Source organism: Rhamphochromis sp. 'chilingali' (genome assembly GCF_963969265.1).
Source record: "Rhamphochromis sp. 'chilingali' genome assembly, chromosome: 14".
NCBI lineage: Eukaryota > Metazoa > Chordata > Actinopteri > Cichliformes > Cichlidae > Rhamphochromis > Rhamphochromis sp. 'chilingali'.
This window is the reverse complement of record NC_137941.1, coordinates 23,559,959-23,573,996: the sequence shown is the minus strand read 5'-3', so window position 1 is coordinate 23,573,996 and position 14,038 is coordinate 23,559,959. Positions and strand designations below refer to the sequence as shown.

The following is a 14,038-nucleotide window of genomic DNA, read 5'->3' as shown; positions in this document are numbered from 1 at the left end:
GTTGAAGTTCTTCCACACCTTAAAAGCAGTGAACTGAATGACTGAATGGAAAAACAAAAGGTGCAGAAAAGATATTTATGCTCTCCACTATGCAGTTGCCATCACACTTCACATCCTGTAGTTGTGCGCGTTCAAATTCAAAGTATCCTAAAGGGCGGTGGTGATTTAAAGGTGTTAAAACCACAGGATAACTGTTGCTATAAGCTGTAAGTATACCGAATTTGAAGCTCTAATTTGAGCATAGCAATAGCATTTTGTCTTAAAGTTAATTGATGCCTTCAGAAAACCTGCTCATTTAAAAGCACAGGTATGTAAAATCATTTTTTCTTTTTTCTCTGCAATATATCAAAGCATAACCACATAATACAGTGAAACCAGTCTCTGATCTCTTACTCCAAAGCATGTTTGCGACTACCACATTTGCCTGCGGGGATTCTTTACTATATTTGTGTCGTCTCAGATCTGTGTGGTTCGTCAACTTTGAAAGTGAGCCTGAGCTAATAACATCAAAGCCAATGTATCTTTGGACTGAAGGGGAAGTTTATCACTCATTTAGCTATCACTCATTTGTTTAGTCTAGGGGAAAACTGATCAGAAGGAAGCGAATTACTCTGAGCTTGAATTGAGGATTACTGGAGAGAAGTGCGGTGCTGTTGTGGGCCAGTCTCTTTACAATAATACATTAAGAAAAACAAAATTGCTGTGTTGCATATATGATTTTATAAAAATGCTGACGGTCATACTCCTGCACCTGAAGCAACATCCTCCCATGAGTACTCACATGGGCACAGCATGTGTATGAAACCTACATTTTGCCCCCCCGCTCAAAAAGTCACACATGACTCACCACCCACTTTTTAGACCACAAATGCCAATGAAATGATTTGTTTTATTTTGATGTAACGAGTGACACTGAGCACGTCTTTTGGCGTTATCAGTAGGTGTTTTGCAAGAGTTTTTTTTAAAGACAAAGCTTTTGAAAAAGTTGAGTTAAAGCGAGAAAAGTGAGAGACGGGCAAACGGTGCGAAAGAAACAGAGAGAGAGAGAGAGAGAAACTGAGCGCTAGAACAGGATATTTTGTCACTATGGTTACTGGCAGGAGATACTGATCTTGATTACTTTGTCTTGTTATTTTCACCCAGGTCAGTGTGACGGTACCGCGCTCAGGGCAGCTGTGATATCTTTCCGCCAAAAATAACGTCGGTTGAATAAATGGGACTTCAAGTCTGATGAGCAGCACGTTCCATCTGTAAGGTAAGTTTCTCTCTGTGTTTTTTCCAAACTTTAACTTGTTTTGTAGTGTAACGGTGAACACCGTGTCTCTTTTGACTTGCCAAAATCAATTTCAGGTGATCATATAGATTAATATACGTGGACTAAATGTATGAAAACAGGGCATAGACTAGAGTCAGGAATTTACTCCACGTAAATGTCTCACACCAAAGCAAAAAAGTGTTTTTAAATAAACATTTTTAAATATCGTTACAATCTTCATCCTTTATTCTTTAATGTAATTGAATTTGGCAGATTCAGAAAAACAAAATACTCGCTCACTTGTGTAAATGTGACATTACCACAATCACATTACTAACTATCTTAAGAAACACACTTTTATAACACACACACTTCAAATTTGTGAAGTCATACAACAGCTTTTTGAAACTATTTAAACACAGTGTTCAATTCAATTCAATTTTATTTATATAGCGCCAAATCACAACAAAAATCGCCTCAAGGCGCTTCATAGATACAGAGAAAAACCCAATAATCTTAAGACCCCCTATGAGCAAGCACTTTGACGACAGTGGGAAGGAAACAGTGTTGTTGCAGGTTTGTCCAAAATGCAATTGGTGGGCCAGGAAACATTTTTCTCCACCCCACCATGTGGTCAAACAGATAGATAGAATGATAAGGCAGTCTCAATGTACACAATGTGGCACTCCAACTGCCTTCAAGGGTAGAGTACCTTGGGGAAGCTCACTTCCTCATACCCAAGGCCAGCTAGTAACACCGCTTTTTTTTTTTTAATAAACTTTTTTTTTGTGCTGTTTATGTGACAGAGTTGCAGCTGCATTGAGAATAGCCGTTGAGCAGAGGCATTGTTCACTGACTTCCTTCATGGCACTTTTAACCACACGCGCTATGCCAGAAACGTCCTGTGAGTCAAAAATTTAAATAAAGGATTGGAACAGTTTGGAAATGAACGTGACTTGTGCTATTTTCCCTGGTAGTCACTTGAGACAGAAATATAAGAAATATAAAACCAATTTCATGTATGAAAAGGAAAATATGCTATATTAAAAAAAACAAACCACAATCATCTGTCAGAATAGAAAAGGAGAAGAGCTGCATATGCAGATTAAAAGCTAAATATGCTAACCTCACGCTGCGAAAAAGTAGCCAGTCGGGACATAAATGTACAACCTTTGGAGGCGTTCGTTTATCTTTTCGTAATGCATTATGAGGTTGGCTCAGGATTTTATGAATCATCTGGGTCGATGGGACTGTGATGTTTGAAAGCCAAGGCTTCATACGTGTGGCTGTTTACATGTGCTTTGCAGTTCCAGTCTGTCACCAGTTCCTCTCAGATATCAGGTGTATCTTTGTTTGCACAAAATTTCAAACCACAAGATGGCACTACAAAGCAAAAAATCTATTTGTACCTTACAGCACTTTGTTCACAGTGTTCACTGTTTCACAACTCATTGTTAACTCTTGCTGTTGACAGATCAGGTTTTACTTTCATGAAGAACAAAATAGTCAATTTGCTTGCTTTGACTGTCCATAGCAACAGTTTTTTTAAAATATAACTTTATAATTTGTTAGAGTTTAGAAACACAACCTAAAAGATAATGTCAGCATTGCCATTTAAGATTTTTTTTTAATGATACTGCCATTCACGCAACAATTTTGTAGACTGTGAGGAAATTGACTTTGAGACATGCTCCTTTTACTTCCCTTTCGAAACACGGTCATGGATCTGTAACCCTCTATGTGTTCTCACACCAATGTTGACAATAGTTTCATATCATCATAAAGAAAGTCTCAGCAGTTCAGTTTATTTATTTTTTTCCTTTAATTTGTTACATACAAAAAATAAGAAAAAAACTCAAAGCAATGTGTTACTCTCTAGATTGAAACCAAGTGTGATTGTATTTTTTTCTTTTATGCAGATACTCAATAAATTTAAGATGGGTTCTGCCGCCGCAACCACAACCGTCAACAGTACCTCTAACTGTACCACCCTGTATGCTCATCGGGAGTATGCCAAAATCCTCATGCCTCTTTTCTACAGCCTTGTGTTCTTTGTGGGACTGTTTGGTAACTGCCTGGCCCTCCATGTAATCCGTCCCAATCTGAAGAAGATAAACTCCACTACCTTGTACTCTCTCAACCTGGTCATATCCGACATCCTCTTCACCCTCTCTCTGCCTTTGAGGATCATCTACTATGCTTTGGGTTTCCACTGGCCACTAGGAGAAGCTCTGTGCAAGATCTCAGGCCTTATCTTCTATATCAACACCTATGCGGGAGTCAACTTCATGACCTGTCTCAGTGTGGACCGCTTCATCGCCGTGGTCTTGCCTCTGCGTTTTGCCCGACTCAGGAAAGTCAGTAACGTGCGCTACATTTGTGTTGGCGTGTGGCTGCTGGTCCTGGGTCAGACACTCCCACTGCTTTACATTAACATGTGCCACAATGAACCTGATGGCTACATCACCTGCATGGAATACCCCAACCTTGATAAAGTTCCACATATTGCCACTACACTGATTGGTGCTGTTGGCTTGGGTTATGTTATCCCTGTCGTCACCATCCTGGTGTGTTATTCTGTCTTATGCTCCAAGCTTCACTTAACAGCCAAGAACAACCATTTAACAGAAAAGTCCGGCAGGAGCCGCAAGGCCATCGGAGTGATCTGCTGCGTGTCCGTGGTGTTTATCGTGTGCTTCAGCCCCTACCACATTGACCTCCTGCAGTACATGATCCGCAAGCTGGTGTCGGAACCCGACTGCAGTCAGCTCACAGCCTTTCAGGTGTCACTGCACATCACCGTATGTCTGATGAACCTCAACTCCTGCTTGGATCCGTTTATCTATTTCTTTGCCTGTAAGGGCTACAAAAGAAAACTCCTGAAAATCCTGAAGGTGCACGTTAGCATGTCATTCTCCAGCGCAGTGAGAGTGTCTCCTGAAGGTTCCTCCAAGGATTTCCTCGACGGTAACAAGATCCAGCTAAACAGCTCAGTTATGGGAACAGTCACAGAACGAAGATCCCACTATCACGACTGATCTAAAGAATTAAGGGACAAAGAGCTGCACAGAATAAGAGGAATCTTTTTGTTTCGTTTTGTTTTTCTCAGGGTGACTTTTCTCAAAGATAGTGTCTCAAATAAAGAGGTTTTAACCTTTAAATGGACTTTTGCATCATCACAAATGCCCAGCATCTGTAGACACTGGAAATGGATTGTTTTCCACAAGTGAAAGCACTCAAAGGACATTTCTGGAAATGTCTGAGAATTCAAGGAGGAACCTGTTGCAGAGCTAACATGGAGAATGGGAGGAAACCACAGTACCAATAGAGCCACACAGGTCTGGAAGGCACCAGCCTGGATTCAAAACCAGCAAGCTCACATCAAAGGGACTCACTTACAGTGATACTTCTATGAACTGAAATGTAAGGATGAATTAGATCTGACAGAAGTTTCATTCTCGTACAGAATCACGCTTCAATTGTCTTTTATTTTCCCCAAGTTTCGGTTCAGCTTTCAGGTGTAATAGTTCAGGGAAATCGACAGAGATTATTCCAACTCTCTGCCAACCTTAAATGTTTGCAAAAGCAACATATTTAATATTTTCCTGTTTGGATAATCATGCATTGTTATTTAGTGGCTTGAGGATGAGGTTGTTTTTTTATTGTTTGTTTGTTGTTTATTTAAAGAGACGTTTGCAACAACTTTAACTGTTCTGGATCTGTTTCTATAGTTATTATTTTCTGTCTGCGTAAGAGTTAGAGACGCAGTGGTTTCAAGTGCTATATGTTCCACCACCAGCAGTTTGTTATGTTTCTTGTTGAATTTTATGGTCTATATTTTAGGTTTAATGTGTGAACAACACACAGCATTTACCACATGTAAATAGGCCACAGGAACGGCCGTCATAAAACTGTATGCCATGTGTAGTGATATATTTATAAAACCGCTGAAAAACTGCAGAAACTGCATTTCACCCTGTGGTTTGCTAAGTGATTAACATCTGTTAAGTCAGTCATAAAACTGTTTAGCTTTGCGAGCGAGCTCGTAGTACTCAACAAAAAATTTGGGGGCATTAGAAATCTTTAAATATGTAACCATTATACCGTACTTTTGGAAGGGTGCTAAACTTATTCTTTAGTATGATTTTAGAAGTACAACTAGTGCAATAAAGCCTGAGGTAGACCAATCATCATACATGTGTGGCTGGAATTACCCGAAGAAACGGAAAGCATTGCAAAACTCTAAATTCACAAAAGAATAAAGTGTAGCTAAATCTGAAGATAGTTAGAAAACCTTTAAAGGCCCTTGATCTTTGCCAGTCTTTAAGTTTAATTGACTGTAACTTTATAACACATTGTATTATTTACTTTAGTTCAATCTGTTACTTTTCTTATTGGAGCAGCTCTAACAGCATCATTTTCTTGGGGATTATAAAGTATTCTGATTCCGATTCTGCCCAGATACTGATATGCTTTTTTTCCTTTTTACTGCACCTTGTGTAACTATAATTGGTAAATGAAAACTCTTCACAGCATTGTTTTTGGAGCAATTGTCACTTCAATGCTTGACATGTTTATGCAGCACTGTACATAATAAATGACTTGTAATAATTATTAATAATGTTTTGGATGTGACTGAGATTGTGTTTATATTGTGGGTATATCCGCTTCTTGCTGGATGCAAACAGCAGCTCTGTTTATAGTATATTGAGTCACCACTACGAATCGTTCTTAGATTTAACACCCATTTCACGTTATCTCACAACACCATCACCTTCCCACTGAACTAGAAGGCCATGAAGGGATGTCAGGTCTGGTTATTAGAAATTCAGTCAACACAGATGTGTTTTATCAGTGAAGCAGCAGAAATTGTGCACATATAAATTTCAATATTTGAGGTAAGAAAGAATTATAAAATATAACAGAATATTGCATGCATCCAACAATATTTTTAAGGACATTGAGAAATGAGCACTAGTTTAACTAATTTAACTGGTTAAGTAAGCCAAATGCTTGGTCTGAGGTTTGAGAAAAAAGAACAGTGGTGTGGTGGAATGCAAACTCTCACCTCTTGCATAGCAGCCTGCACCCAACAGTACACCACCATGAACTTATACCTTTCAGCACAAAGTTCAGAGAGCGTCTACTGTAAGCTGGCATCAAAAGGTCTGAAAAAATATGTGCGAGGATTTATTTTTACTGCCTTCGCATTTTGGAAAGGTGTAAACTTTTTGCTTTTAGTTTGAATTACACATGTGTTGGGAGACTGTGACAGGCCTTTTGGTCGGTTCAAGCTACTGAAGACAGTTTGAACTTTAGTTCTAGAATTTGATCTTATATTTGTTTACATATCTTGCTATCAGGTTGCACAATTCTGTCTAATTTGCTAAGATTGTGAAACAGTGGCCTTTTTTGGCTGTTGTTTAGAACAGAGCAGAACAGAAGGAATATTTCTGAAGGAGACTTTGATATGCGATTGCAAAGAAACGGAGCACAATGTTAAAAAAAGACTAACTAGTGAGAAGTTCAGCAGCGTTTAACGCTTATGTGTCACTATAACATATGCCAGGGTGGCAGCAAACCCACAGAGCAAAACACATGGCACCATTTACAAAGTACAGTACTGTGAAGAACTTTGAACTTTGGAACGCAAGGGGTTTGTAGCAGTTATTACAGAAAAATTTTATATATATGAAAAAATGCTAAGAGTGCCATTAAGTGAAGAAATCAGAGGTACTAAGAGTATCCAAAAACTGTGCCACTGATTTGTAAAAATTAGCAGTTGGGTGGAATTGCTATCAAGAAATTTACAAGTATGTAAATATAAAAGACATCAAAACATCAACAGAAAAACTTAAAGCATCTTAGTATTTGTATTAAGAAAACCTGGTACTCTTGTTACAGAGCTGCCAGCCCTCTGACACATTCACCACCCACATTTAGTGTGTCACACAAACATTTGCACTTACACATTTTAATGTCAATGTGTTTCCTGTATCACTTGATTTCTCACAAATAATCAAACGATAAAAGATAAAACGACACCATTTTAATGTATATATAAAAGGGGATGTTGAGCTCTCAAACAATAGTTTTCAAAGGCACACTGCCATCATTTAACAAATCACAACATGACCACATTAGATAAAGCCTGGTAAGTTACGCTGAAGACAGATTTGCAGTTGTAGTGTCAGAGCTAGCACGAAGGTGCTGCACCGAGAACATGGTTTATAGCTTCACCTGGATGTAATCTGATCCACAGATCTGTCAGCTGTGCTGTTTGAAAACCAAACAGCAGCGATGTACAACGATAAAAACCTGAACTCACGGTTTTGTCTCCTCTGAGTAGGCTGACATTAAAAGTACTCCAACAAGTAATTAACGTAACTTTTCGCTGTCACCTCTGTACAAACCTGATTTAATCTCTAAGCTGCAGGAAGTTTGCTGGTGTGGTAGCTGTGAGAAAAGGAGCAAAAAAGTGAAGCTGTGGTAAAAATACTTGAAACTAGACAAAATACTTGGAATGTTATCTGATGACATTTAGTCACCAGATAGAAATTAATCAGCCATTTAAGTTAACCATCTACGTCACTGTCATACGTACATGCAAAACAGCATCTTTCTTTCTTGGATTTTACGCCTTTGGTTATACAAAACAAGATATGTTTTCTTGTTTTGTTGTTCATTTTTTCATAGGTCAACTTATGTTACTGGAATGTTTTGCATTTACATAAGAGTTAAGTATGAGTCAGAATATATGCATATATTGACATATATGCATTTTGACACTGTTATCTTCGTACGTTTAGTTCAACGGGAACATGTCTCTTGATGATAGTGTGGTTTCTTCGTTTGCAATAAACACATATTTCACACATATAATTGTCAGCTGCTTCATCGTGCTTTGTTTCTGTCACTTATATTTCTCGGAGGGGCTGACAGTATGAACATCATGTCAGAATCATGGCCATAGGTCAGATATTTTAAATATGGAGGTTTTTGAGACAAACCTTTATAATAATCCCAACTAATACATGGAAAATTGACAGGTAATGAATGGGTATTTAGTTAAAGTTTAGCATGGTGCTGCATGGTGGTGGCCATGCTCTAGGTGTGAATTTAAGTGTAAATGATTCTCTTACTCTGTGTTAGCACCGTGGTAGACGCGCAACATGCTCATGGTGTGTCCTGCCTCTCACCCAGTGATGGCTAGGATAGGCTCCATGATGACTGATATTAACTAATCTTTAATAATTACAGAGTTGATGTTACTTTGTCACATGTTGTTGTGACATAAAATGATTAATTTATGAATTAGAAATTAATTTACATGTGTGTGTGATAACAACAATATTCTAATGCATAGGTGTCAAACTCTGGCCCGCGAAGCCATACCAAATTACTATCAGAGCTGGCCTACTGGTATTATACAGCTAATATATATATATATTGTTTAGTATTAAGCTTTGCTTGTTCCATATTCAGTTTTTCAGCAAAACGTGTTTGAGTCCATAAGAAAAGATTCATTCTTATATCTGGAGGAATAAATATATTTCAATAAATATTAATGTTAGCCCGCGACTTTGTTGCAGTTTTGAATTTTGGCCCACTGTGTATTTGAGTTTGACACCCCTGTTCTAATGAAACTGGCACAAGTAACATTTTATAGACTCTTGTGGATTTTTTTTTTATAATTTTAAACATTACTTTTATATGACTCGAGCGTCATTACTGTTTAGTGTGTGTGAAAACGAGAAACACCAAAGGTCACCAAACGGGAAACAGGGAGTCCCACACAGGCCTTCTAGCACACTGCAGTGGGTCTGAAAGGGGGGCCTGATGATGAAAGTGCGCATGTGGGAGCCAGAGTGCTTCTTGGACAGGGTTGAGACAAACCATAATTCACTCTCACATTTAGACTCATCAGCTGATAAAGTACATCATAAGATCGACCTTTTTGGTATGAGCTATCACTGCTAACCACTACACCACAGCGCAGCTAACTAATGTGGTCAAAGAAAGAACCTTTTCACAATGTTTGCGTACAAAACCCTTCAACTCTGCGCCACCTTGAACAAATATTGAGTTTGCGAATCCTTAAATTTATAAAGCACTTACTACAAATAAAATATGATATACTGATATAATGCTTTCTTTAATGTAAAAATAATATATACGTTCCGCAGTGAATAAATAAGCCACAGGCTGGGTGTGTTGTAGTATTTCTTTTCAGCCTCTAGAGGGCAGTGTAAAACAGCGTAAGAGAGGTGGTGATTAACCAAATAAAATGTGCTTCTCAGAGGGGCCATATATCAATTCTAAATGTAGACAGAAGCTACAAAAGAGGACCTAATAATCATTTTATTGAAATATTACTTTTATGCTTTTACAAAAAATGGCATAGTATAAAATAGATAGTTTAAAAAGAGCAAAGGTTGAAGGGGAGAGGTAGTTGATGTCTGGTTATCTGTATAGAGAAAGCATAAATACACTCCTTGTTGCTTATACAGGTGAATAATTAAACATGTACTATAGAGTTGAATATTGACGCAACCACATGACAAGTATCAAAGAGAGGAAAACATCACACAGACTGTTGTCATAACAACATATTGCAATGAACACAAAGTACCATCTGGTGCGAGATTTTTTTTAAGACACATCAAGAGGACAAGCCGATAGATAATTATTTCCCAGGAATAAGAATTAGACTGAATGAGCTGTGATCAAAATGCAGTACTAAAAAAAACCCAAAATCCACTGACAATAAGAAGAAGTTTAGCATCAAAGCTGACAAATCTGCACGGCACAATTATGAATGTGCATCGGGGCAACATGTAAAACCTTTTGTGGGAGCCGCAAAAAAGAAAAAACCTGTGGTGAGTGATGGAAACGGTCTATTTTAAGCCCTGCGAATGAACCAGCGAGGACGTGAACAGAAGAAGTTTTGTTCTCACAAAGTTCTTTGAGTCAAACGTCCCAATTGATAGTTTTTACCACCTTACACACACACACACTAATCAGACGCATTAATCTGTATTCAATCCGGGTCCACGCTGACCTTGAGCGTTTCACCTGAGCTATGCGCTTTGCATCCATTAAGCCGATGTGGTGTAAAACCATCTCCCAGCATCAGCGTGAAGTGTCTATTACCACCGTCTTATTTCCTGTTTATATGGCAACTGCCTCAACATCCTGTTTTTAATTACTTCTCTCCAGCAGCAGATGCTTCTCGCAGCAACCTGCTGTGGATTACTCCCCTGAGAACTAATGTGCTGTGACAGACCCCACTTTTCCAATCAATAACTCGCCCTAAATCTGCCATCTCTCTGCCTGCCAAACACACTCCCACTTCTAATGGCACATCATTTTCTTTAAGGGGGTGTAATTGCAGACTGTGGAAAGCTGTAGTCCATTTCTGTTCCAACCACGCAGACAGTGTAAAGGAATCTAAAAAAGAGCAGAAACTATAACGCACAGGCGACACAGGAAGTGAAGGGGGCTTTACAGCCTCTTCTGTCTCGCCACCATTACAGTCAAATTCAGAGAGAAAGTATTCACTTCCCTGTTTTGGCCGTGAGAGCTTGGTATTCTGACATCTTCATGAGCTCCATTTGGCTTCATAAACCTGCTGTTGTGAGCTTGTCAAGATGTTTGTTTGATTTTTGTGGTAAGTGCAGCCTTTTATTGTCCAGGCAAAGCTACCTGATCTGTTTCACTTTTAAGCGTTGAAGGTTGTAGTATTGGCAGACGTGTTTCATGGCTACTTTGTACAGTATGCGTCTTTTGGTGCTACTAAAAATCGATTCACATGATATGTTTGTTTCATTTACATCTTTCTTTCATCTAGATTATGTCTAGTTTGCTGTGGGATATCTAGATTGATAGATATTCTATAATTTTATTTACATACAATAAAAAAAAGTACGTAGAGTGGAGTACAGTAGAAAAGAAATGGGTAAATGTCAAACAGAAGTCACATGATTTCTTATCAAGATACTAAATCACTTTCTCAGGGATACAAATCACACTTCCACATTTGACTCTAACCACAGATTGCAGTTCAATCAAACATTTGCTTTCATTTTTTTCTTTTTCTGTTTATTTGGGTGATTTTTGTTGTCTGCAGTTATAGAAAAGCTCTCTGTTTCGCATGGTACAGCTGCACCGCATTTTAAAAATATATATTCAAATTAACAGCTGCTGCTGTCATCTGTAACATAAAAATGTCCATATTTAGAAGAAGCCACCATTTCAACTGAGTGTCACTTCTGTAAATCTAATTGTGTCGTTTTAATTCCCGTCTAGAGCAGATGGTTTGACCGTGCTAAACGTTAGGAAAGACTCTTAGTTTTACATTTTTTCTAAGTTTTATGTTTTGGTCTTTCTTCTCAGATTTTACTCGTGTGGATGGATGAGGAACAGATTCAAAACAATCCATATATGTAAGTTATATTTTGAGTTGTTTTGACAGATTATTTTGGTCATAACTGTCACTCTAAGAATTTGTAGCTGATTGAAATTATTCAGCTCCATGTAGCTGATGTACTTTTAGGGATCCACAAGTGGTAGCCAAAGTACATCCTTTTCAGTACCAAAACCTTTTTGGATGTGTCATACGAATATTAAAAGCACCACAGCTGCATCAGACATGACCACATGTGATATATAAACCGAAATGTTGAAACAAAGGTACTAATGAATGACAACTGAAACAAACGCCATTGTCTTTCAGTATGACAGTGGATCTAAACTCCACCAACATGTCTGCAACTATGAAGCCAGAGCAGGGACCAGTGGAGTACCGCATTTCAGGCCTGATTTTCTACTGCTTCATCTTCGTCATTGGAGTCATGGTTAATTTCACAGCTTTATGGGTGTTTGCCCTAACCACAAAGAAAAGGAACTCAGTCACTATCCACATGATAAACGTGGCACTGGTAGACCTCACCTTCATCCTGCTGCTTCCTTTCAGAATGGTATACCACCACCAGGACTACTGGCCTTTTGGAGATCTTTTCTGTCGAATCATGGCAGCCTTCACCATTTTCTACCCTTGCATGGCTTTGTGGCTGTTTGCCCTGATTAGCACTGACCGTTACATGGCCATTGTCCAGCCAAAGCACGGCAAGGAGTTGAGAAACGTCCCGAAGGCTGTGGTGGGCAGTGTTGGGGTCTGGGTCATGACCATGGGCAGTTCTGTACCATTGCTCTTCTCCCAGAAGGACCCTGACCGGGCCTCTAACTTCACCACCTGCATCAAGATGCAAGACATCATCCACATGCGCCATGACAACCCCGTCAACTTTGTGCGACTTATCTTTTTCTTCCTCGTCCCCATCTGCATAATGATCGGCTGCTATGTCGTCATTGTGGACAATCTGATTCATGGCCGCACCTCTAAACTCAAACCTAAAGTAAAGCAAAAGTCCATCCGGATTATAATCACGCTCATTATCCAAGTGCTGGTGTGTTTTGTGCCTTTTCATGTGTGTTTGGTTGTCCGTTTGCTGGGGAACGGCATCGACGGGGGGTATAGCACTTGGGCAGTCTTCACCACATTCCTCATGAACCTAAGCACAGTCTTGGATATCATCCTGTACTACATCGTCTCCAAGCAGTTCCAGGACAGGGTGATTAGCGTGATTCTGTACAGGAACTATCTGCGGAGCGTGAGACGAAAGAGCAGGCACACGCACACAGGCAGCATCAGATCAATGAGCAATATGACCAGCGCAATGATATGAAACAGCCACAGTCATTTCAAAATGGGACTGCGATACGTACTGTGAGCGCTTTTGCACAATGTAACACTGAATGCATCGCTGTGTACATGGTTCATTATCAAAGTCTAAATCAAGAACTTGCAATTAATTTCCAAGGTGTAATTTACACTCACAGTATGGGAGTGCTGCTGTTGTGGCAAAAAACATCTGTGTTCAGAGCTGATTGACTCACCCATGAGACTTGAGATGGTGTTTTTCTTCTTTTTTTTGTGCATCTTTGCTTTAGCAGACAAAGCACGAGTGGCTGTGTCTCAGGTGTGATGTGTGCAGGTGAAAATAAAGCTCACATTCATTTAAGATGTAGCACACAGTATCTCAATGTCTGCTTTGTTGTACGTGAACATTGAAACTCTTCTCAACCTACTCGCAGCGTCACTGACAGCCTCCACGGGGGGTGGGGGGGGGGGGGGGTGGGGGGGGACTTACAGGAAACAATGGTGGGTTTTACATATTGTCTCTTTGGTTTGTTATCGTGCGGTGTTTTGAACTTTACCTCTGCAGCACCTCGGTTTCTGCAGAGGCGAAGTGAGCAAATGTTGCCATTGCTGCGGCATGATGTCATGCACACAAGGAGCAAAGTTTTTTCGGCTGCTTTTATATTTAGATTTGCATAGAAAAAAGGGAAAGTCCAACCTGTGGTGCAGCACATACAACACACCACAAGTTTTGTTAAAATTGCTGTAAATTTATTGGCCAGGTGATGGCAGCATGGCACAGCTACAACAGATCCCATCAACCCAGGAGAGCAGGCCATCACAGTGCTTTCTTGACTTTTGTCAAGCAGACTGTGCAAGATTTTTGTTTTCTGTTTTAAAAGTCTTTTTCTTTGTTCATTGGGGGATTTCATTTATTACATCCAGCTTCACAAAAGCCAACACTTCAGTTTTTCTTCCCCGTGAAACAACCAGTGCGCCTCATTTACACAGAAGTCCTAGCAGCTTTCCGAAACAGGAATCAGACCAAAGCGTGTTTATGGTGCAATGTGAATTGTATTGAT

At 39.4% G+C, this 14,038-nt stretch overlaps 2 protein-coding genes across 3 annotated transcripts; both read left to right on the top strand.

Annotated features, from left to right (window-relative positions):
- Window positions 1–1,043: 1,043 nt before the first annotated feature.
- On the top strand, window positions 1,044–13,268 carry gpr18 (G protein-coupled receptor 18). 2 transcript variants are annotated; one of them, XM_080903506.1, is made up of 3 exons: window positions 1,044–1,255; window positions 11,651–11,700; window positions 11,991–13,268. In XM_080903506.1, exons 2-3 carry the CDS (start codon window positions 11,666–11,668, stop codon window positions 13,000–13,002), a joined length of 1,047 nt encoding a protein of 348 aa, XP_080759632.1. In that variant the 5' UTR covers window positions 1,044–1,255; window positions 11,651–11,665; the 3' UTR covers window positions 13,003–13,268. The 2 variants fall into 2 exon arrangements, with proteins under 2 accessions (XP_080759632.1, XP_080759631.1); XM_080903505.1 differs by lacking the exon at window positions 1,044–1,255 and adding an exon at window positions 10,799–10,925.
- On the top strand, window positions 2,089–5,839 carry gpr183a (G protein-coupled receptor 183a). The gene is made up of 2 exons (XM_080903504.1): window positions 2,089–2,159; window positions 3,175–5,839. Exon 2 carries the CDS (start codon window positions 3,193–3,195, stop codon window positions 4,291–4,293), a length of 1,101 nt encoding a protein of 366 aa, XP_080759630.1. The 5' UTR covers window positions 2,089–2,159; window positions 3,175–3,192; the 3' UTR covers window positions 4,294–5,839.
- Window positions 13,269–14,038: the final 770 nt, after the last annotated feature.

Excerpts from the sequence above, each read along its gene's own strand:
- gpr18 (XM_080903506.1), top strand. The coding sequence starts at position 11,666 with ATGGATGAGGAACAGATTCAAAACAATCCATATAT. Across the intron at positions 11,701-11,990 it reads ATTCAAAACAATCCATATAT|TATGACAGTGGATCTAAACT; the intron begins GTAAGTTATATT and ends ATTGTCTTTCAG.
- gpr183a (XM_080903504.1), top strand. The coding sequence starts at position 3,193 with ATGGGTTCTGCCGCCGCAACCACAACCGTCAACAGTACCTCTAACTGT.